The 24,640-nt window shown below is 44.0% G+C and overlaps 1 protein-coding gene across 1 annotated transcript; it reads right to left on the bottom strand.

The window, feature by feature from the left end:
• Window positions 1–17,282: 17,282 nt before the first annotated feature.
• On the bottom strand, window positions 17,283–19,525 carry TMSB4X (thymosin beta 4 X-linked). Its single transcript, XM_057539081.1, has 3 exons — window positions 19,375–19,525; window positions 18,182–18,295; window positions 17,283–17,732 (listed from the first exon to the last, which is right to left on the bottom strand). Exons 2-3 carry the CDS (start codon window positions 18,279–18,281, stop codon window positions 17,698–17,700), a joined length of 135 nt encoding a protein of 44 aa, XP_057395064.1. The 5' UTR covers window positions 18,282–18,295; window positions 19,375–19,525; the 3' UTR covers window positions 17,283–17,697.
• Window positions 19,526–24,640: the final 5,115 nt, after the last annotated feature.

Raw genomic sequence — 24,640 nt, 5'->3', positions numbered from 1 at the left:
TATTCTCATGATTTTGTGTTGTCCTGTTTGCATATCAGTTTTGCTGGACTACACCAATTTTATGCCACTGTATCCTCTACAGTGTAATATGTTGATGGATAATGAAAAATCAGGAGTATCCACTTGGACGGTCTGGCAAAACTCAGTTTAGAGTAAATATAAGCTCTCTGGAGATATCTACCATGAGGAGTGTTCTTTTTAAAGCTCATTGTTTGTTTTAATCCAATGGAAAAAAAAGATAAAAACTGAGGAATAAGATCTATAAAGAGAAAGCACAAATATTAAGACTGGCAAATGGAAAAAGGCAGTCAGGGGATGAACTGAAGGCCAAGTTCAACTTTCATATTGTCCTGGCAAAACTGTCATTAAAGTGAAGGATTAAGGCCCACCTGAGCACCATATCTTAGTTAAACTCAGTAAGTCTTAATGAAAAATCTACTAGTATATGTCCTTATAGTGTTTTCAAATACAGTTTTCTGTTTATATGACTATAGATACACACATCTGAAAAATATAGAAAAGTACAAAGAAGAATATACAATTAATAACTGAATCCACCACCTATTACTAATGCCTTCTGTTTTTAAGGAGAAGGGCTATTATTTTCATTATTGCAACAAAAATTTCAAACTTTTTGAACTATAACAGTCAAATAAAATTAATAACCCAACATCTAACTATAGAACTATGGAAACTCTAATCTAGAAAAGTCATGACATGACCAAGACCACCCAGATTCTCATATGTCCAATCAGGATAAGAAATTAGTATTCTCTAACTTATAGCCTAGTTCTTAAAGGGCAAAATCTTTCAGGCAATCCCAAGCAAGAACCAAAATTTGTCCTCAGCCCTGGAAGAGCTGTGATTTACAAAATACCAGCTTCTTTGTAAGATGAGACCTTGATGCCAAAAAGAATTAGTGTTCCTTAAGTTTTGTAGCTCTCTAATTAAAGAGGAGTTTTAGACTTACCCCCCAGAGGTTTTAATATTGTTACTTTAATTTATAGCTGTTCTTTAATTTTAATAGTCAAATGAAAGTTTTAATTATAGTCAACCAGGTCTTCATATGGAAAGATAGCACTGCTGGCTCACCTTCAAGAGACCACGTGTTTTCAGTTATTTTCTGGGGGTGGAGGTAACCACACTGAATATTTACCCATCCTGATTCAAACAGTGTACATTTGCCCAAGATCTCTCTAGACAAAGCTAGGACTGAGACCACATCTACAGAAATACACAGAATTAAGCTGCCATGTCAAATCAAGAGCCTTGATTTTAGCTGCTTCATACACCAAGCAGCCTGCCATAAGCTGTTACAAACAGAACACTTCATTATGTTAACAGATGGTCTGTGTACTAACAAGATATGAGGAGTATTGAAATATTAAAAACAAATCTAGGGCTTCCCTGGTGGCGTAGTGGTTAAGAATCTGCCTGCCAAGGCAGGGGACAAGGGTTTGAGCCCGGGAAGATCCCACATGCCGCAGAGAAACTAAGCCCATGCGCCACAACTACTGCGTCTGTGCTCTAGAGCCCACGAGCCACAACTACTGAGCCCACACGCCACATCTACTGAAGCCCCCGCACTCTCGAGCCCGTGCTCAGCAACAAGAGAAGCCACCGCAATGAGAAGCCCGCGCACTGCAACGAAGAGTAGCCCCCGCTCGCCGCAACTAGAGAAAGCCCGCGCGCAGCAACAAAGACCCAACACAGCCAAAAATAAAAAATAAATAAAAATAAATTTAAAAAAAAAATCTAGGGCTTCCCTGGTGGCGCAGTGGTTGAGAATCTGCCTGCTAATGCAGGGGACACGGGTTCGAGCCCTGGTCTGGGAAGATCCCACATGCCACGGAGCAGCTGGGCCCGTGAGCCACGATTGCTGAGCCTGCGCGTCTGGAGCCTGTGCCCCGCAACGGGAGGGGCCGCGATAGTGAAAGGCCCGCGCACCGCGATGAAGAGCGGTCCCCGCACCGCGATGAAGAGTGGCCCCCACTTGCCGTAACCAGAGAAAGCCCTCGCACGAACCGAAGACCCAACACAGCCAAAAATAAATAAATAAATAAATAAAGTAGCTATAAAATTAAAAAAAAAAAAAAATCTAGGTTGAATACTTGGTACCCAATTAAAAGATGTTATCTTTTGTTGTTTTTGTTCACTTTCTTTCAATAAACTTTATATTGTTTGTCACAACTAAGAAACTAACAAGGCTACGTTACTGTTAACTAAACGCAAGACTTCATTCCAATTTCACCTGTTTTTCCATTCAATGTCCTCTTTCTGTTTGAGAATTCAATCCAGGATTCCACACTGCGTTTAATCATCAGGTATTCTTAGTCTCCTCTGGGCTGACAGTTTCTGCATCTTTCCATATTTTTTCATGAACTTGACAATTTCCAGTAGTGTCAGCCAGGAATTTTATACAATGTCCCTTCATTTGGGTTTGCGTGATGTTTTTCTCATTAGACTGGGGTTATGGTATGCATTTTGGGAAAGTGCCAAAGTTCCCTTCTCTTCATAACATGTCAGAAGGTACCTGATATCTACATGACATCACTGGCGATGTTACCCTTCATCACTTGGTTAAGGCTGTCTGCCAGGTTTCTCCACTATAATATTGCTGTTTTTCCCTTCCCCGTCCATACTCTATTCTTTGGAAGGAGTCACTAAATCTAGCCCAGTGTGGGTGGGAGCTGGGGAGGGATTAATCTTGCCCTCTTGGATGGAGAGTATCTAGATACATCACTTGGAATTATTCTGTAAGGAAGATGTGTTTCTTCTCCCCTACGATGTTATCTCTTCATGCCCAAAGCATGGTGACCAGGCAAATTTTCATTCAGAGAAAACTTCTTTTGAAACTCAACAGTTCATTAGAGAGCCATTATAACGAAAGTCAATTATTGCCAGACACTGAATGCTCTGTTTTCAGGAAAATTTCACCTCGCCATCTAGGAGAAATGAGACATTTCACTGTCTAATTAACAGTGAACTTGAGGTAGAATAAGAAACAAAAGAGTAGGGCAAAAAGGAGGGAAGAGGGTGGAAAGGAGAAGAAAAAGGGTCAGGTCAGCTGAAGTGCCCACCCACTGGTGTAATGAGTTATTCCCTGCTACATCTGCCCACTCAGCGGGAGGGAATTCCTCCCAGGTCACTAGCTGTTCAGGTCAACTTACCTAGAGACAGGTTTTTGCCTGGTTATTAGTCCACTAATCAATAGCCATTATGCCTTATGCATTTGATGCAAATATATGCACCTCTGACTTGTAACAAAAACGGTTTTACTTGGGCATCAATCTAACACTATGGATAAACTCTACCTGAAATGATTAAGCGGTTTAAATAATTATAATCAACTACACGTATTACCATGGATGCACAATTTTAGCTTTGTTCACCAAGCCCTTTCATTGATTGGGAAAATGTTTTCTGATATATGACAGGTCAACATCTTGGTTCTCTTGTCTAGATTCCTTTTTTTCCCTCTTTCTCATTTTGTTGTTTTTGCTGTTCTCCCTTTCTTATGTATTTTTCCAGGGGATTTTACAGATTTCGTAATAGATTTTTCGCCAGAGCTTTACTATCCTGGGGAATCTCTCTGCAAATCCTGTTTTCTTTTACCCCTTTGTACCCCCATGGAAGACATGGGTCACTTGCCTTTAGAACTCTTCTGACTTTTGGCACCTGCAGAGTTACACACACACCCCCAGCCTCCAGCCCCTCCCCCGTGTGGGAAGTGGTTCTAGACTTCTCTTTTAAACTAGTAGGTGCCGTGGTCAGAGGAAATCCTGTCATCTGGTGAGGGAAAGACTAGTGACTTGGCTGCATCCCACCTGGTGAACCATCTGGCTGGAAAGGAAACAAATCAGTCTCTGGGAGGATGCCTGGTTCTGTCCCTTTAAAGCATCCCTACGTGGCCCACGTTAGAGGATCCAAGGAGCCACAACCCCCAACGTTTATGGTCAGCAATGTGATAATTATGAAGACTTTGATTCTATTAGATCAGAATACATCTCCATCCTCCCAACATGGAAAGTGGCAAAGAAGTTGACTGACTATTCACAGTCAGGGCAAAGTAAGTAGAGAGAGAAACAAACAGGGAGATAGAGCAAGGTAGAGGATGCAGAGATAAGCTGCTGCCAATGGATGATATTCGCAATTGAGAACAATGTTTTAATTAATGAACAAGTTGTGGATCTAGATGCCAAAGTACGGGAAGTGCAGACCACATGATGAGCTGCACCATTCAGTAAGCAAATCCAGACTGTGAGAAAATTTACAAGTCAAATACCCAGGTACTTCAACCAAAAAAAAATTGCAGGGAAAGGGAAGCGCCGGAGGGGGGACCTGCAGGTGAAAGACGCAAGTTTTAAAAAATGACTCAGACTCAATTTGCGCTAAGTTAGAGTATAGAACCTAGGGGTGCACACCCAAATGATAAAACCATAAGAAAAGGAAAGCAAATTATTAGTATAAATGTAGAGAAGGGGTTCCTTTGGGGCTGTTGAGACTGGAATGGAGCCCAGGTAGGCTCTTGGGGTAGGTGGCCAAGTTCTATTTCTTGACCTGAGTTTCCATTAGAAGAGTTGGATGTTTTTGTCTCATAATAACACATTAAACTATATGTTTGTGGGTTTTTGTAGTTTCCTTTTTTCAATTTTACAATAAAAGGTTAAAATGTCTCTAATTAGTTACCAATAATTATAACTTGGGAGATTGCACATTTAAAGATCCCTATTTCTGCCTTCTCTTGAATAATTGGAAGACTTGGCAGCACTGGATCCGTGTTTCCTTATGGTAATTGGCTGGAGCTGAGAAGGGGCTGCTTTCTCTCTCGACAGAGCTTGACCTCTCCAGTCATTTATGTGACCTGTGCTGGGCACCTGTAAACACATGAATTTGTGACCTCTGGGGTGGGGAAAACTAGCTCTTTCCTACACATTTCACTGGCAAGATTCCTATACGTTGTGCATAAATTCAATAGAAAACAATTCAACTCACATTTCTCAAGCACGTACTCCACAGAGCTCCATGCTAGGATCTCTTCTGTCCCTCTCCAGCCCAGGAGCCTCCAATCTGGGGGAGGAAATCGAGATTTAGGTAATTACCCTACTCCAGAGAGGTGTAGACTCTAAGTCTTCATAGAAAGTACCAGCAGAATGCAGTGGGGATTGCAGGAAGGCAGAATCAATCTGAGCGAGGATCTAGGGAGACTTCTTGGAGGATGTGAAAGGACTTGGGCCTTGGAAGATCACTGGGATGAGGCTGGGGCATGTAGGGAAGAAAGAGTCTGATGGAAGGGAAAATCTGAACCCAAGGACATGGCTGGAGGTTGTAGAGCAATGTTTGGATTAGATTCCCAGTGCTGGTGAGTGATGGATGTGACTGGTGAGTCACAAGATACAGCTGACTTGTCAAGTTACTTGAACGATAATGATGCCATTGACCAAGTGGGGAGGACAAGTTTTGTAGACAGGATAACTTTAAGCAATGATCATGTGGCGATGTCTAGCCAGATGGAGCCCGAGAGAGAGTCAGATGGAATCCAAAGGAATCCTAGAGTCATCAGGTTAAAGAAACTTACTAGGTAAAGCCATGGGGAAAGGAAGAGCATAGACAAGGAAGAATGCAAATGAGGAAGAGTGTAAGGTCAAGGTTGGCTCCTTGCACAAACCAATAATTAAGAGATAGTAGAAGAAGTATAACCAGAGAAAAAAATGAGTGAAGAGAAGCAGGAGAATTTAGGACCGGGGAAGACACTGGAATGACCACCCAAATAGTGACAGGTGGATGAGAGATGAAATTTTCCAGGAGGAGGGAGGAAAGATCTTGTCTACTTGGCCATTTAGATTAAAAAAAAGGGAAAGGCTATTTGGACATCCATGAGAAGTAGCCATTTATTTTTCCTAACTAAGCAATGTCATTTATTCTCATGCCGATTTTCTTTAAACTTAAAAATAACTGTGTTGACAGGTTTGTTGCATCTTTACATTTCCTAAGTTGATATTTTTGATTCATTTCAATGAATCATCCTCTACATTCTATGTCAATAGAGGTGTAAAGCCCTCAAGAAGAGTTGAGAAGAGATGACCAGTAGCCATCATTTTCTTTTTTTTTTTAATTGAAGTATAGATGACTTACAATGTTGTATATGCCATTATTTTATAATATTTCCACCATAAAGATGGTACCTGTAACATAATCAACCTCGAGAGCATAGATTGTAGTAAAATGTAGTAAAATAATTAGGCAGTGATGAGTTATGAGTATCTATGACCTTTACTTTTAATATCATTTATTTTGTTGTAAGTTTATATCATTTAATTTTTAATAGTGGCTGTGTTTAGCAAGCAGCTCTCAAGTTTCTAAAAAATTTTTAACGTCTGGAATGGCTCACAAAAAACTGGTAACAGTAGCTACCTCTGGAACATGGGCTGGAAGTTAGGAGAACTTTTTCATTCACTCTATTCTATACTGTGTGATTTATTTTAAATAAACAGATGTGTATTACTCTATACTAATTTTTAAAGTTTAAGAATACCATATTAAATACCAGTTGTGTAAAGAGAGGAGAGTTAAAAATATATATTTGCTTTCACGTATACATTGGAGGCTAAACAAGAAACTAGTAAAGAGAGCAAGAGGAATCTGTTGAAGGGGAATATACTTCTCATATTGTTTTAATATTTGAACCAGATAAATGTGTTCTGTGTTCAAACAATTTTAATAATTAAAAATACTTTTAGCAGTGGGGGAGGGATGGATTGGGAGTTTGGGATTAGCAGATGCAAACTATTACATAGAGAATGGATAAACAACAAGGACGAACTGTATAGCACAGGGAACTGTATTCAATATCCTGTGATAAACCATAATGGAAAAGAATAAGAAACAGAATGTATACATATGTATAACTGACTCACTTTGCTGTACAGCGGAAATTAACACAACATTGTAAATCAACTACACTTCAAGAAAATAAATTTTAAAAATAAAAACGACAAAAATACTTTTGAAAGGTCAACTTCGATCCCCCATTCCCCAAAATGGGAGAAAATTTGTACTATTTATGATTACATACTGGAGACTCTGCCTCTCTTGAGGATATGCTCCCACTGAAATCAGAGACTTTGTCCCGGTTTCCATGACAAACATGTGGCCAGGGCATCTTGAAAAAGAACCTGGGAGTGAGTCACCATCCAGGTGGGCAGCTGCATCAGCACCGGCCTCAAGACTCAGACAGGTAAGGGCGCCACGGTTATAAGCAAACAGCAGTATTCAGGTGAAGACATTTTTTTTCCAGGTAGAAAGTGGAAGAGGGCCAGACATTCTTGAAGCTCTATCCATCCATTATTCCTCTCATACTAGTGTTGGAAATGTGTGCTTGACTAATCAACGGGTGATGTTTGTTCCGAGGCTTGCTGAAAGGCAGGCGCCTGACCCAATTCAAAGCCAAAATTCTGAAGCCACTTCCTTGTTCTCAAAGAGCAGAAACCTTCTTCCCGCGGTGCAGAAGCAGAAGTGACAGTGCTGAAGGCCGCGCCCAATGATTCCAGCGGTGCACAGTTTTATCACACCAACGTCTGTTGTCCATCAGGAACCCGAAAAGCATCTGCCTCTCCCGTCCTTCTACAAGCCTTTGCTGGAGCCGCTAATGACGAGCAATTTCTCTGCCAGTCATGGGAACTCCATGAGATTTGCGGTTGATCAAAATTAATGTTAAAGATCTAGTTTGAATTGAATGGGAATGCGATTTACACATATGCCTCTGTATTCTTTTGAAAAAGCACAGCCGTGACACGTGAGAGTGTTGACTGCAAACAAGCCCTAAGATGACTCTTAAAGATGAAATGACAGCACAGGCCTGCATCAGCCGTATCTTTTTTTTTTTTTTTTAAGATTATTTTACTTTTTTAAATTAATTAATTAATTTATTTTTGGCTGCTCCTGCGGCATGTGGGATCTTAGTTCCCCGACCAGGGATCAAATCCACGTCCTCTGCATTGGAATCGCGGAGTCCCAGCCACTGGACTGCCAGGGAAGTCCAGCCATATCTTTTTTTCTTTTTTTTTTTTTTAATTTTTATTTTAAGGAGTTCCCTGATGGTCTAGTGGTTAGGATTCGGTGCTTTCACTGCAGAGGCCCGGGTTCAATCCCTGGTCGGGGAACTGAGATTCCACAAGCCACGCGGTGCAGTCCCCCCAAAATTTTCTAAAGTATCATATTGGAGTATAGTTGATTTACATGCATCAGCTGTATGTTGACAGGGCCTTTGAAAAGATTCCCTATAACATGGCATCTCTACAATGTTGAGTCTCGTCAAGCAGAACAAGCCCACAGGCCTACATAAATAAGTTGCTTTTATCTTCCATATTGTTGGCATATAAATTTCGAAATGGCATTCATTGGTTTAGACGTCTAAGGTGGAACACGTAAAAATCATGTTCACGTTAGAAGGAGTGACAGAGTTAGAAATTCGCCTTTTTGCTGACATCGTATATAGCACTGATTCAGGCAAGCATCACCCATAAATGCTGAAACCACGTGGTAAAAGTTTGATGAGATACAGGAGACCTGAGTCTCAAAGTATCTCCCCACAGGTTATTAATGACAAAGGGAAAACGCTAGTTTCACAGTAGAGAAAGCTGGTGGCAACCCTGGAAACAAGCGGTCCTCCTCACCATCAGCGACGGCACAACTGGACATCACGTGCCTCTTCTGTGAAAAACCGAGAAGGACACGACATCCCTCACCGGGCCCTCCTACCAAAATGATCTGATTCTACCCGTGAAAAAACAGGAGGCAAACCCAACTGAGAGAAAGTTGCCAAACCAGCTGGTCTGTATTCTTCCGAAATGTGACAGACAAAGAACAGCTGAAGGATGGTTTCAGATTAAAGGGGCACGAGAACTAAACGCATCTCGTGAGCCTGTACTGGATCCCGGTGAGGAGGAAGAAAAAGGCTGTCAAAGACATTAATGGAGCAACTGGCACAATTCAAATCCGGACTTTAGCTTCGATGATAAGAGCAGTACACTGGATGGTCCATTTCCTGAATTCAATCTTGGCACTGTGGTTCTGTAGGAGAACGTCCTTATTATAAAAGCCGCCATCCCCTGGTCTGGGAGGATCCCACATGCCGCGGAGCAGCTGGGCCCGTGCGCCACAACTACTGAGCCTGCGCGTCTGGAGCCTGTGCTCCGCCAACAAGAGAGGCCGCGATAGTGAGAGGCCCGCGCACCGCGATGAAGAGTGGCCCCCGCTCGCCACAACTAGAGAAAGCCCTAGCGCAGAAACGAAGACCCAACATAGCAATCAATTAAGAATAGGGCATGGGGGCTTCCCTGGTGGCGCAGTGGTTGAGAATCTGCCTGCCAATGCAGGGGACACGGGTTCGAGCCCTGGTCTGGGAAGATCCCACATGCCACGGAGCAGCTGGGCCCGTGCGCCACAACTACTGAGCATGCGCGTCTGGAGCCTGTGCCCCGCAACGGGAGGGGCTGCGATAGTGAAAGGCCCGCGCACCGCGATGAAGAGCGGTCCCCGCACCGCGATGAAGAGTGGCCCCCACTTGCCGCAACTAGAGAAAGCCCCAGCACGAACCGAAGACCCAACACAGCCAAAAAAAATAAATAAATAAATAAATAATAAATAAATAAATAAAAGTAGCTATAATGTTAAAAAAAAAATTAAAAAAAAAAAGCCACCATCTATTGAACACCTTTAACGTACGAGGTGCACGTATTTCTTTCAACCCTCAGGAGAAGCCCACACGTTGGGACCATTCCCCTTCCCCACTTTGCAGAGGAGAAAAGCGAGGCTCAGAGCAGTTATGAAGCATATGCGAGGCTGCACAGCTAATAGGGAGCTGACCAGGAACAAGAGACAAGTTCAGTGGTGATGGCGTGGAAAAGTGTATCTTGTGTCTATCAGCACTTGGGAGCCTGGACAAAGGAATGGAAAACAGAGGCTCTTGGAGGAGGTCAGGACTGGGGTGTACAGGGCGACTTGGGAAGGGCCTGGGGAGGTGAGGGTTTTAAATCAATGCCAAGTGATTGACTAGGAGTGGGAGCTAGAGTGAGAAAAGACAGGAGGCTGGGGGATGGATGTCTTGATAAATGTGCCTCTGACTCACACTGAGAAAACATCTTACGTCACAGACTGGTTAAACACACATACACACTCTCACATAAATAACTGAAACAAAGTTTGATTAAACAGTAACCTACCTTTACCACGCAGGAGAGCCTGGTCCTTCCCGTGCTGTTTCTCTTTAGTGATTTGTTTTGGCTTGTTCATTTTTTTTTTCTTTGCTTTGTTTTTCATGCTGGCAAGGATCAACTAAACTGATTTCCTGAAATTGGAAGGGGACGGGGCGGCCTGTGGTTTGAAAACCAGGCTCTAGGGTGTGGCCCAAGCTTGGGGGTGGAGCTAGGTTGGGGGAGTCAAGGTTAGAATGGCAGTCAGCGCTCTAGTTTGGAGACCTCCCTTTCGGCTTTCTTTCCGCAGCTAAGCCTAAGCCCCTCACAGCTCTGTTTGCCTGGTCCCGTGATCCAAAGCCTTAACCACGCCTGCACCCTAATGAAGCCCTAATTGGAAACACCTGTAGTACCAAGCATGGCAGCAGGGGCCCAAGTCACAACTGGCCCAGGTCAAGCCAAATATCTGAGAAATTCTAAACATACATAGACATCAACATACATAGGCGTCAGCTTCCAGGAGAAGAGGAAAGAAAATACATCATAGCTGTTTCAAGGGGATACGCTCAAAAGTGTTGCCTTCCTCGGGGCAGGCAGTCCTTAATATCTGCGTTAGCGTCAATTGACCTCACCTCTTTCTAATCTGAAGAATTAATTCTTTGCTACTTGGGTTGAGGACCTAAACAGACGGACTTTTTCGTATCCATCTCTCCTGATGGGAAACTTCATAAGCTATTTCAGAAAAGCAGGCCTGAGTAGATGAAAGTTCAAAACATTAGTTGCCAGTATGTTTGTTCTTGGTACATGTATGTATTCATGCATCTCTGTGATAACATGGGGCTTTTAAAGAGAAAGTCAGTGGAATCTTTGAGGAATACTTTAGGCATATCTGTATGGCTTCAAGAATTTATGTTTGGATATAAGAACTCACGGTGCTTTTGTCTTCCTAGCTCAAGTTAAACAATAATTTTTGAAATGACAACGTCAGGGTTATATACTACAATCCTTTCTTCAAATAACCCAGTTTATATTCTTTTTACTTTGTTGTTTTCTTTTTAATTTTCATGACTGGCCTCTCCAATTACTTCTACTACTATATTTACTTATTTTCCCAGATGGCATTTTGCATTTGCCTGGTGGGCATTTCCAATTACTGTACCAGAACAATTGTTTTCTCCTATGACCACCTGTGTTCCTCATCTCTGTCATCATAGTAAACATACAACCAATCCCACACCTTTGATGTTCCTTCCATTCTATTCCCCTTGGTCCCCACTCACTCACAGCTCCTAGAAGTTTCTTCTTAGGACTCCTTATATCATGGAGTAAGTTTCTGATGAATATGAAAAAACTGCAATTATCCTCTCTCCTCCCACAAACCCACTTCTTCAGTAAAATGTCTCTGCCCACAGAGCTGATCACCAGTTTACCACTTCAACCATTGTGGTGTAACTAGATCTATGGGTCATGATTCCTAGTGGGTTAGATGGTGGCCCCCCCAAGAGCTCTATCCACGTCAAATCCCCGGAACTTGTGAATATTGACTTATTTGGAAAAGGAGTTTTTGCAGATTTAAGGATCTTGTGATGAGACCATCCCGGATTGCCTGGGTGGGCCCTAAATCCAATGGCAAGTGTCCTTAGAAGAGAAAAGAAGAGGAGAAGACACGGAGAAACTCATACACGATTGAAGACTAGCTTTTAATGTACAAACTCTAGGATAAGGCACTGCAAACCTCAGAGATCCCACCAAAAAAAAAAAAAGTCATTTTAACCATTTCAAATATATTAACCCCCTGTCCACACCAGTATAAAAATTGGAAGCAAATCAACATGAAAAGCGTTTCCAATATGGAGGTGTGACAGCCTGTCTTGTTGAAATGTAGACTGGGAAATACCAATCAAAGTCTGATTTATTACCTTCTCGTACTCAGTTAATGTCACACTGATAATCTGCTTTGTCGATGACAAGTACGGGTAGCCACTTCTTTGCCCTACCCTCCATGTAGCTTCATTCCGAACAGGAAGAATCTACAAACTGTCTTAAGTGCGCTAAGGGATTTTACTTCTGAGAGCTCCTAGTTGCCAAAGGGCAGTTAATAAACTCCTTAGCCAAGCAGGAGGGCCCTTTACAATCTGCTTGCTGTGGATCTCCCAGCCCAAAGTGTTACCTGGCAAACATGGAGCTCGGTGAATTTTTTGGGTAAACGAACCGATCTATGATTCATGCTGTATATGGCTGTTCGCTCACACGGGTCTGCCTCTCCCATCAGGCCCGGCTCTGATTCCGATTCCTAACCCCAGCAGCTAGGAAAGAGCTGGGTACACAGGAGGTGCTCAATACATGTTTGCTGAATAAATAATGATTTTTTTCCACCCTCCATGCAAGCCATGACATTTGGTTGAAATAAATGGATGACAGTCGATATATATAATATTATGTATATATAAATAGTATATATATTTAATCTTATGAAATATTTTTGTTTCTAGGTTGGGAAAACACTATCACAAAGTCTCTGTGTAGCCAAAGGGTAGCCAAAGGGTATCAGCCACTTACAGAGCTCAGTATGGTAATGAGGAAAGGCATAATTTCCTGTGGCTTGACAATAATGGGACAGGAATAGCTCCAACTGCTTTGAATAGATCATGAACGTAACTTGTCCCTCTCTGTTGAGGCTCAAAGCTATGGAGTCCTACTAAACAGAAGTGACCCAGCCGTCCGTCAGCCAGGTGCTAGGCTTACAGATATCCTCACGTGGTCGCCATTTTGCTACATTCTCTGAGGATTTCAAAATTTGAATGACTGTTTTTGCCCCTGACAATCTTAGTCAAATTGGAGAAGGAAGGTTGACAGAGGAAGGGTAAGGATTTAGCAATAAGAAATGTTTCTCCGGACAGACATAAAAAACAAACTATGGTTACCAAAGGAGAAAGCTGGGGGGAAGGGAGGGGATAAATTAGGAGTTTGGGATGAACAGATACACACTACTATATATAAAACAGATAACCAACAAAGACCTACTGTATAGCACAGGGAACTCTACTCAATATTTTGTAATAACCTATAAGGGAAAAGAATCTGAAAAAGAATAGATATATATGTATATATAACTGAATCGCTTTGCTGTACACCGGAAACTAACACAACATTGTAAATCAACTATACTTCAATAAAATAAAGTTCGAAAAAAAGAGAAGTGTTTCTCTGGAAATTCAGCATCTAAATGATAAAATCCTAGAAAAAGATAGATTTTAAAATAATACCCAGTCAGTCCATTCCTAAGTCTTGGGCATTCCTCATAAAGGATTGTCAAAAGATAAGAGGCAGGAGTTATTATGCCCAATCTTTCTATGCTGATAAAATTTTTGATTGTGATGCAAAGAATCAGGTGGTTTCCATCAAATGTCACTCACCGTTGAGCTTTCGAAGAGATTTGAATGGAATCATTATAGAGACATTTGGAAAAAAGTCCACACCAAAGCAGAGCAGAGATCTTCACACTCATTTGAAAATACAAAGCCCTTAGGTTCGACATTCACCCTAAAAATGGAAAAGAATAACTTCTTAGCATTTTCCACTCAAGTTTAGATGAAAAGGGCATCTTGAGCCAAGGGAAGACATGCAAGGGCAGGGACTACATTTTATTTACGACTCTCTCTGTGGCAAATAAAATACCTGGCATGTACCGGGCAGGCAATAAACACCCGTGGAGTGAACGAATGACCCAGTGCTCTGGCTTATTAATATGTAGTTGACTATAAGCGTTGATTCAAAATCAGCACATCAAGGATGGTGGCAAATTAGCATTCAAAGCTATTTAAATACATTTGTAAAAGAATTCTTAAATTTCACAAATGGAGATTCCACATTACCTGTGAATTTCCTTTCATTATATTTAGGTGGGTATTAGCAATAAGTATGGAGAAGAATGTCCCTGTATAGTCTCCTTGATTAAAAAATATACATATATTAAATATATATATATTAAAAATTGTGCTATCGAGCATGATATTCACATACTCAAAAGTATGTTCAAAAACATGTTAAATGAGGTCCCCATCAATTAAGAGGGGAAGAGGGTCTGTTGAAGCCCTAATATTTGTCCACTACTATGCAAGGCATACTATTGGATGTAGAAGAAAAAATACACAAATGTGAACACAGACTGCAGGGACCCTGCCCACAGAAGCCTCAGAAGCTAAGAGCTGGGCTGGTACCAGCACGAGAATATGATTAGAAAGATCAAAAACTATACAAGTATCCAAGAAAAAAATAAGCCAGGTAAATATAGGTCTTAGAAACGTATCTTCTTCTTAGCTTACTTCATGGTACATCTGTGTCTTAAATTTCTAATTTAGGCCCTTCTCCTTGCATGCAAATAAAATATAGTTGAACTTCAAATTGATGTATTTCATTTTCTTAGATTGGTGTGTAAGCCACTCTCAAAGTGTGAAGCGCTTTCGATGCTATGAAACAATGTTTTCAGTTTGCATTATTGAACTAAAAAAAGGCTCAAGATTTTTTTTTTTTTGGCCATAATGTTGTTTCCAAAACGTGCTGTTCTTTCTAGTAAGCACAAAATTGGCCCCATATGTTTAGAAAGAATAGAAAATTATTTCATTTTGGTGTCTTGAGGTGTTAAGATGCTTCTTTAGGGAAATAAAGAGATCTTCCCGGTGCATTTCAAGGAGATATTATCTAACTCACAGGACTGTGGGAGGGGATGCAATGATTATCAGGGGTGGAAGAGACCCTGCACAGGGGAGAGTTTGTTAAGACTTCGCATGCTTCCCCCCAGCTCCCCCGTATGCACAATCCTCGGAGATACAGCCCCAAAGCTATGCTGCTCTCCTGGAAGAATAAAGTAGCTTGAAAATTCCATCCATCGGAAGACTGAAAAGTGTGGCTGTGATGGTTGAGGAATTTGCGAGATTTAGAAATGAAAAGACTGTCCCAAACAAGCCTCTTTTACTTCCTCTCTTTTTGCTTTATTCTTCCTGCTCAATTCAAAGTTTGCGTAAGTCCCAGCCCAGACCGGACTGTATGACCTTCGGCTTGTACATAAGCTCCCTTGGGCTGTTTCCTCCTGGGGGTTTGCAGGGGGAGAGGGTCGAAGATGAGGTGGCTAGGGTCTCCTACAATTGGAAGGATCCCTCATTCTAACGGTGACCCTCAGGTCCCCTTCATGTTTGTGAAAAATTGTCCACTCCAAGCTCCTCAATAGCAGGGGTATAAATTCCCATACTGATTCATAAATACCCCAGCCATCTGGGAAGACCCTCTCTTGGGAAGAAAACAGAACTCTCTTCCCCCATCAAAAAAAAAAAAAAAAAAGCAGCCTCTCCTCCTCACTCCCACCCTGCACCCGTCTCCATGTGCAGCAGCTAAGTGTTCAGTGTGATACATGCAGAAGCTTGTCAATCAATTTCCCCATCCCACACACCAAGCAGCCAATCCTTACCAGATTTTTCATTTTATTTTTTTCCGGGGCGCAGGGAGCTACATTTGAGCTTTGTCCTCCCAGGAGAGAAAGGTCTTCTCTCCCATCACTTGATTTCATGATTCACCCTTTTCCCCTTAATGCTCATTTTTATTTAAAAACTGAGGAACACTTTAGTTGTGTGCATTCCTTACAATCTGATTTCATCTCGGCGTTGTTTGAAAAATGCACAGAGCAAACAGCTACGTGGGCTTGGTTTACCTTTGTGGCATGGACATTTTCATTTTGCCCACACCCTTCATTACAGGCAGGAAGAGAAAATGCAGGGCTGGAGGGCCAGACTCCGTCTTGAGAAGGCTCCCAGACCTCTGCGTGCTCACCGCTCTTCTCGATGGATCCAGCAGGCTGAGGCCTCTCAGGTTTGGCAGTTGCCTGCACACATCCCTTCCCTTGCAATGCAGATAGTCTTCTAGGTGATTGTCTGGTTGATGGTCTAAACCACAGATAAATGGTTTCCTGCGCATTTCTCAAAATAAAGTGTCGAGCCAAGGAAGTTAAATCAACCGGCTTAATAATCATCAGCAATTTGCCCTCCACCCCCTCTCCTTAAAAATGGGTATTTAAAAAAAAAAAAAAAAAAAAAAAGGGGGTATTTTTGTAAGTCAGTTGTGTGTGTGTGGGGTAGCGAGTTGTTTAACGTCTTGGACATTTGCATTGTAAATCTTAGCTAGCTTTGCTGAACTATTAGATCAACTATCACTAAATGTTGTTTCCACTCTTATTCTTGAAAAATTTGCACCCTTCCTTATATAAGGCAAGAATCCATTAAAGACGTTAAGAAAGACATCCCTTTTACTTTAAAAACTTGGTACCCTTATTTCCCTCTTTCTGCACATTAAACGCCCCCCCAAGCAAGGGCTTGGCTTTTACCCACAGGTTAAAATAGGAATTTCAAATGATTGAGAAGTTATCAAGGACTCAACAAAGGTAAGGCCTGGAGGTGAGCCAATTAAATCCTATCAGATTTAAACAGCACAAATTCCATCCTTGTCCTGCTGGTGTCCTTTAAATCCAAAGACTTTTTTCATTATCCAAGTTGAGAATTAAGTCATATTCATTAACCATTAAGTGCACTTATAAAAGCAATTTTAAATATTGAATTTGAATTGGAACCAGCCGTTAGACAAAGAGGAAGCACATTATCTTCAATCCTTTTATAAAGCAGCTGTTAAAAATGTCATTTTCTCCTTATCTGACAGGACTGATAATTGTCTAAATAACTCAGGTTTGACACCTGAAACAGTGTGCTGTGAATTACCACCACCTTCATTTTCTTGATCAGATGCAATAAATTCAGTGTCGGCTTAACAAACAAACCCTTCAACAGTTAAGCACTGCAAATATGCTTCTATCAGTTTTCGTTCAACGCTAGATACTAGGAATTCAATGAGCCCAAGAAAATGATCTAATTACCTAGTGTAGACAAGGTAATTTCACATACCTGGATGAAACCCATTTCTGTGTCGTTTTACCCAAATGACCAGATGTTCGTCATCTATCGTCCCCAGGGCACCCACCTTTGACCCTTTTGCAAAGGTTTCATCTGAATAAGCCGCTCCTTTCAGAGACCATCCCGTCACACCAGCCAGGTTTTAAAACTTTTTATTTGCATATTAAAAAAATTGTGCATTCCAATAATTAAAATCATTTGAACAACAACAACAAAAAAAATGGCACTCTGATTAAACTGCATTTTACAGCCCGCAGGACACCTTGGACCAGCTTGCTCTTTACTCTAGATTTCACTGTCGTCCCACCCAGCCTCCTTCCTTCACCAACATGCAAGATCTTTTCCTTCCCTGCCAGCCAGACAGGCGGATGGGAGGCAGGCGCGGCCTTCGTTGTCAGTAGTTCTCCATTCTTTGATGTGAAAAGGGACAGCACAGTCATTTAAACTTGATCCAACCTCTTTGCATCTTACAAAGTTAAACAGCTAAAAGAAGTAAAATAAGAAGGCAATGCTCGTGGAATGTACAGTGCATACTGGCGGCGCACGCCTCATTACGACTCGCCTGCTTGCTTCTCCTGTTCAATCGCTGCGACCGGAAAAGAAAAAGACAAAAAGAAAAAAGATGGAGGGGACTGGAGATGCGAATTCAGTATAGCCGAGCCTAGGATTTCAGTACTTTCGTTTAAAGACATCTCTCCTCATCAGACAAATTTCTACAAGCACAAATAGGCATTCCATCATGAAATATTTATGTGAAATACAACATTCGAACAGAGAAAAGGATAAAGGTATTTGCATATTAATATGGTATATTAAACATTCAACTGTTAAATTATTAAAGCCCTGTGTTTCTTGGCTGCAAGGCAATTTTCAATTAACCTTTCCATGCCGCATGAATCAAAAAAAACTGTCAGCTCCTCCCCCGCACTCCCTGCACCCACCCAATTCTTCTCCCAGCCCCTCCCATCCTCTCCCACCCACCCCGCCACTCCCGCTCGGCCTTTTCTAAAGAAGGGGGCTAGGAGAGAGGCTTACTTTCTTGTGAAGGCAGTGGATTTTTCTCTCTCGTTTCTGTTTTCTTCAGTTTCGACTTATCGAATTTCTCAATCTCAGCCATATCGGGTTTGTCAGACATGGCTGCAGAGGAAGCTGCAGGTACAAAGCCAAGAGGGAGATTGAGGGCGGGCCACCTACCCTCGTCTCTCCCGACTCAGAAATGCGCCTCTGCCCTGCTGTCTCCTGCCGGAAAACCCACTTTGCCCCCTTCCGCTTTCATTCAGGGCTAAAGATCATCCTCTTTCTACAGGAGAAAAAGAGAGCCCCTCTCCCCGCCTTTAGTATTTCAAAACGCGGGGGGTCAAATTGGGAAGATCGCCCACACTAGGAAGCCGAATCTTTCGGAACAGTGAAATTAACCACTGTGGGTTCGTTACTTGCAGCGTTTCAACATTAGAGAAAAGTGAAACCATTTCAAGTTTAAGGGGAAGAAAATCGAGTTAGATTTCTTAAAATGAAGCCAAGGCTGCACAAAATGTTTCCGTTTTCTATACGTGGCCTCTCCCCCAAAGATGCGAGCCGTCCTGCTTTCTTCTCTGCTCACAAAGGCAGCAGCTGCTGCCGGGCGCCACCGACCACCGCCCTACCCGCTTCCTTCCTTTTGCTCAACACTGCAGCCAGCCGCACACAAAGCTGCCCCCCCACACCCTCTAGATCAACCCTGATCTGCATTTAGGAGCAATTCCGCAGCTCTGCACACATCCCCACGCAAGAAGGGCGTTTTAAACATTTCATAATATAGCCCAGCCGCCTTAAACCTGAACAGATACAGCCCACGAAGCCATCGGAGGCGAGAGAAAAAATGTGGTTGTGAAGCTCCGGGCTTGGGTGGGTGTGAGCTGGAACAAAGGATCTTTCTGTTCCTGATTCATCACCACCTGAGGCGATGCAGAATGCTTTTTTTTTTGGAGGGGGGAGAGGAAAGAAAAAAAATGTTCCCTTCGAAGCTGCCATAGCAAAACGCGAAATTTTTAAGTATTTAAAAAACAAACAAACAAAAATCACCGAGTTCCCGACCCCGTTACCCAGCATCTGGAAGGGCCTAGCATCCCCAAGCTCCCCAGCAGCAGCCTTTCCCGGGAGGACCACTCGCGCTCGGCTTCAGGGATGCGGGTGCGGGCGCGGGGCGTGAAGCGGAGCAAAGGGCAGGAGGCAGGGGCCCCGGGGCTCACCGGAGCGAGTTGCGAGCCAGCAAAGTAAGGTCTGCTCAGTGGTCGCCGCCGAGTGCCGGGCGGGGCGCGGCGGGCGCCGCTATATGCGCGCTCCTATGCAAATGAGGTGACGTCACCGCCGGCGCGCTTAACTCCTTCGCGCCGCGTCTCCGGAACGGCATCCGGGGCCTGCCCGGCGTTGGGGGCCCACCCCCCGCGTCCACCCACGCACCTAGCCGCAGCGAGGGCGGAAAAACAAAACGCGCAAAGCCCACCCTGCAACACTTCCTTCATAATGCATCCCCCCAGCCTTTTATGTCTGTTCTGTCATCATGGATTTTTGCAGCAGCCGCGCAAACCTGTTCTTGGGGACCGGAGCGTGATAACTAAGGGCCTGGGTGGTACCTAGGGGGACTGGCATTCCTTTACTGCGAAGCTGCCTTTGTCCGTTGCAGACATCCCCAGGCCAGGGTGCGGTGTCCCTCGCCCCAGGGCCTCGCCCACTGCAGCGGTGCGATTCCCGTGATTTCAGCTTTCAGGCCAGTGGAAGCCCTACGCCCCACCCCGGCCCTCTTTGTCTCCTCGCTGGCTTTCTCCTAGACTTGGGTGAGAAGTAAAGCACCCTTAAGTGATTTAAAAAAAAAAAAAAAAAAGTTTTCTCATTGTAACATGCATATTTTTTTAAATGCTGTAAGTTTGGTTAGCACCCAAATCAAATAACCGGAATATTTGCGGGTTGGCGGTGAATTTATCGGGAGTTTATAGAGTACATCGCCTGCCTCTTAGGAAAATAAGTCAAGTTCAAGGTCTGCTATTGATTTGCTGCCGGACAAGGAGGAAGTTCTTTTACTTTCCTGTTCCTGATTTTCCTAAATTACAAAAGTGATTGCTAAGGAGGCCCGGGTGGAAGGCCAGAGACTGCAATCCCATTATCTCTAAAATCTGAAGATTCAATTTAAAAATCGAACTCCGTATTTTGAAGGGAGTCTTTTTGAGCAGGATTCCATTTTGAAGTGCGTTTCTGAGTTACATCCGGAAATATGGGAGCTCTAGGTAGAGAGGAGCAGTTTTCAAAATGGCACCTGACTCTGTGAATAGTAGGGACCCCTCCCCTCGCGGCTGAAATTAGTCACAAATACCATGGGGGGAGGGGAGGGGAGCTGCACATGGCCTGTGAAGGGAAAAAGAGCCAGGTCGTGCGAGTTTTCAGATAAAGCAGTACACACAAAACTCCTTCCCCCTCCCTGCGTCCTCAGAAAATGTTTCCAGAAACCCCTTGCTAATCTTGTTTATGGCCGAGGCTTTTGTCTCACTGGGGATTAGAGTCAATTGTTATATAGACCCATGAAAGCCACTGCAGGAGCACCTCCGACTTCCCCATTTCTGCGTCCACTAGACTTCCTTCTTCCTGGGGAGGGAGGGGGACACGGTGGGCAGGGGCAGGTGACCGTCTGGTTCCCCAGTTCACGCTCTGCTGGGCGGCTGTCATTCTGCTCCCGAATGAGGGCACTGGACTTTTTCATGCAGGCACAGTATGTCATCTCTCTGGTGACATGTCCCCCTGACCCTCCCCTAGTCGACTGGCCCGAGAGTCCACTTCATCGTGGCAACTCAGGAAGGAGCGTGCAGGGTGGATTTTTTGGCCCTTTTCAGCCGGCAGGTGCTTCGTGCTGACACCATTTCTGTCGGGTTCTGGGAGTCCATTTCCCCTCACCCAGCTGCTGTCAAAAAATCACTCCTTTCCTCCCCGAGTCTCCGGATGACAAAGGTACGACACTAAGGCTCCCTGCTTCTCCCCAAGGCCTTCTCCTCAGGCCTTGCAGAGCAATGTCTCCGAAGGCAATGGAGGAGTAGAAATTTGTAAACCCTGGAGCATTTTTCTAGTTAGGTAACAAGCAGCCTTCCTTCTGCCTGTCTCTTTAGAAATGGATAGAGAGGAAGGGAAAGAGAAGGAGGCAAGTCCCTGAAAGGAAGAGTGGCTGCCATGTTAGGCCTGACTTGCTGACTTTCCGGGGGTTCTAGGAAGAATGCAACGGGCAGCGGGAGGCAGATGGAAGCAAATGCGAACTCAAGGAATATTCCCGAGAGTTGTGTGACCCTGGCCTGTGAATTAATTTTTCTGTGTATTTTCTCATCTGTGAAATGGGATCATTCAGTACTTAACCTTCCAGGATTGCTGGGAGGCTGAAATGCTTCGGTGTGTGACAGTGTTGTTATTGTTTTGCTTTGTATTATTATTATTATTATTTAGGATGGAGGGTTGAGAAAAAACTCCTCAGTGTTTGGAATTAATTGCACATTTTAGATGTTTTTATATTAGTTCTTTCTCTTTTAAAGTACCAGTTTACTGAGATTTTCAATGAGATCTTTTGCTAATTTTTCAGCCAATAAAATTTCAGTCAGGCATTGTAATAGGGGCTTTATGTTTGTTTTCGCCTTTCATGCCCAGGGCCTTTCCATGAGGAGAGGTTTACAGATGCGGAAACTGAGGCTTAGAGATCCAGCGTTGTGACAACTCGGCCAGTAGCCACTCTGTATTATTGACGCTGAGAAAATTCTTCACCCCTGGGGCCCCGGGTCTGCGCCTGAGACTCACCAGGAAGAGCGGGAGGCAGGCTGCCTTGTGTCTCACAATGCCTGGTACATAGTAGTTGCTCAGTTAGCAGTGAAGGATGGCATGGAACTGACTGGCTTCGGTGAGGAAGGTCCTTGCACCTGGCTCAGCCCCACTCTGCACCTGTGACTCTAGCCGCCTCGCTTTCTTCTCTTCAGTCCTTCCAGTATTGATGCTTCAGACGTCAGGGATAATTCCTGCCTCCTGGAAGCTACCGTCTATAATGCTTTAGCATGTGCTGGGTCACCAGTTGAGGTGGGAGTTCTCAATCCGAAGAAAAGACAGAGGCTTGGAGGGACAAAAGAACGGCAGCGTGTGCCCGGGGCTCAGGACTCTCCAGCGAAAGCTGACTAGACAGCCCACCTGAGCCAGGCCCTGCCTTCCTCTCCTCGGGAGGCCACGGACGCCGTGAAAACCGTGCCAAGAGAGCCTGCGCTGGAAGGTGGCCACGTTGAAGCCCGTGCCCAGTGGAACCAGGAAGCGGTGTCAGGGCACACTGTGTTTTATGTTGCTCTCCAGGGCGGGCCGGGGACAGATTTGTAGCTATTTCCAAAGCTGGGGAAACAGCCCTTGAAATCCGAGTTCAGGAAAATTCATCCTATTATTTTTAACCTGTTACATTTTACGCAGAGCACTGACCAGAGAAGGGGAGGGGGAACGGGGACTAAGCAAGGCTCCCGACTCTTTGCTTTCTCAGGCCCAGGTCCCTTTGTCCACTTTTCAGGGCTTCCTGCCATCTGCCCCCACCTGCCTCAAGCCACTTTCCCCTGGGACCCCACAAGCTCCATCTGTTCATCTAAATCTCCTTAAAGACCCAGCCCGAGTCCCCCCTTGATGACAGGGAGGTGATATTTAGTGGCCTAGCTGTATGTCAGACCCTCTGTTAAAGCCCTTTGTGTACAACATCTGATTCAGTTCTCACCCTGTGCAGTGGCTACTAATACCCCCATTTTACTGCTGAAGAAACTGAGGCTCAGAGAATTGAAGCAACTTGCTCGACATCTAACTACCAAGTCTATGTGCTCTCACGGAGGCCCGTCTCTACCAGGATTCCCAGCCTGGGGGGGGGGGGGCTCCACGTTGTACACCATGCAACGGAACAGAAGGCTCCCTCAGCTAGGGGGCTGAAAAGGAGGGGGCAGTACCAGGAGAGCAGGGAGGGTCAAGGAACAATCTCGAGAATGTCGGACCCTGGGCTGCTAACTTTCCTGTGCACTTTGTTGATCTGATGGACTCTTAGAGCCAAGGGGAACTTTACAGGGGATCTCATTCAACCCGGTTCCTTTCTGTGGCTTGAATTCACCTCTACAACATCCCCTCAAGTGGTTACTCAGCCTCCTCACAGCAATGGCAACAATAAGAAGGCAGAGAACCTTTGAGTACATGCAGGGGGCGAGGAGTAGCTTCATTTCCCCCCAGGGCTTGCATCCAATGAGAGAAACTGACACGAAATAATGAGGAGAGGCAGGCAGGGGCCAGATGGTGTAATAACAATAATAGCACCAAGAACCACCACAACAAAAGCAACAGCAGCAGCAATCATGACCATAATAATAGCAAACATTTTTTGAGGGCTTACCATAAAGGGGGGAGCTTTCCATGTGTCATCTCCCCAAATCCTTGCACGCATCTCTGACAGAGGCACCCTAAGGTCCCCCATTTTGCAGATGAGGGAGTCTTGGAGAATCAGGTAACTTACCCCAAACCACATAGTGAAAGCCTGAGGCAGTGTCTGAACCCAGACTGGCCGGCCTAGAAGCTGCCTCATTTAAACACTACACTTTTCTAGAATCCTACCCTAAGGCCTTTAGACTTTTGTTCTGTAGGCCACATCAGGGTAAAGTTATATTCCATCTCAAGAAACCATCCAAGGTTTCCATCATTAAAACTTTTAAGCGTAGATATCATAGTAATAGATTGTATCAGTTAAAAATTTGCCATGGGCTTCCCTGGTGGCGCAGTGGTTGAGAATCTGCCTGCCGATGCAGGGAACACGGGTTCGAGCCCTGGTCTGGGAAGATCCCACATGCCACGGAGCAACTAGGCCCGTGAGCCACAACTACTGAGCCTGCGCGTCTGGAGCCTGTGCTCCGCAACGGGAGAGGCCGCGACAGTGAGAGGCCCGCGCACCGCGATGAAGAGTGGCCCCCGCTTGCCGCAACTAGAGAAAGCCCTCGCACAGAAACGAAGACTCAATGCGGCCAAAAATAAATAAATAAATTTAAAAACAAAAACAAACAAAAAAACATGTTTAAAAAATTTGCCTGCTCCAATTTTCAAATGATTTCATTACAGAAACCCAATCTGCTCGTTGCCTTTTCCTACACAGCCTGGCACGCTCGCAATAAAGGGGATTCTTTATCTTGAACACTGGCAGTTTCACACAGCTTTTCACTACTTTAATATTCTTCCCAGCAGTCGTTCATATTACAGTGGTGAAAACAAAATTAGTAGGTCAAACAACGTATCAGAAGGGGAGGCATTACATACGCCCAACAGCCTCCTGGGTTAAAAATGAAACTTTTATTCCATTGTGAAGCAGAATTATCATTAGCAAGTAATAAGTGTTCATATATTGTAATGTGCTTCTTCGGTGGACGTCAAAGCTTTTTTGTAGCATATAGTTCCCAGGTCATCAGCGGAAGGTGGTTAATGGCTTTACGGGGAGAAAAA

This window comes from Balaenoptera acutorostrata, chromosome X (genome assembly GCF_949987535.1).
Source record: "Balaenoptera acutorostrata chromosome X, mBalAcu1.1, whole genome shotgun sequence".
NCBI lineage: Eukaryota > Metazoa > Chordata > Mammalia > Artiodactyla > Balaenopteridae > Balaenoptera > Balaenoptera acutorostrata.
This window is presented reverse-complemented; position numbering and strand designations above follow the sequence as displayed.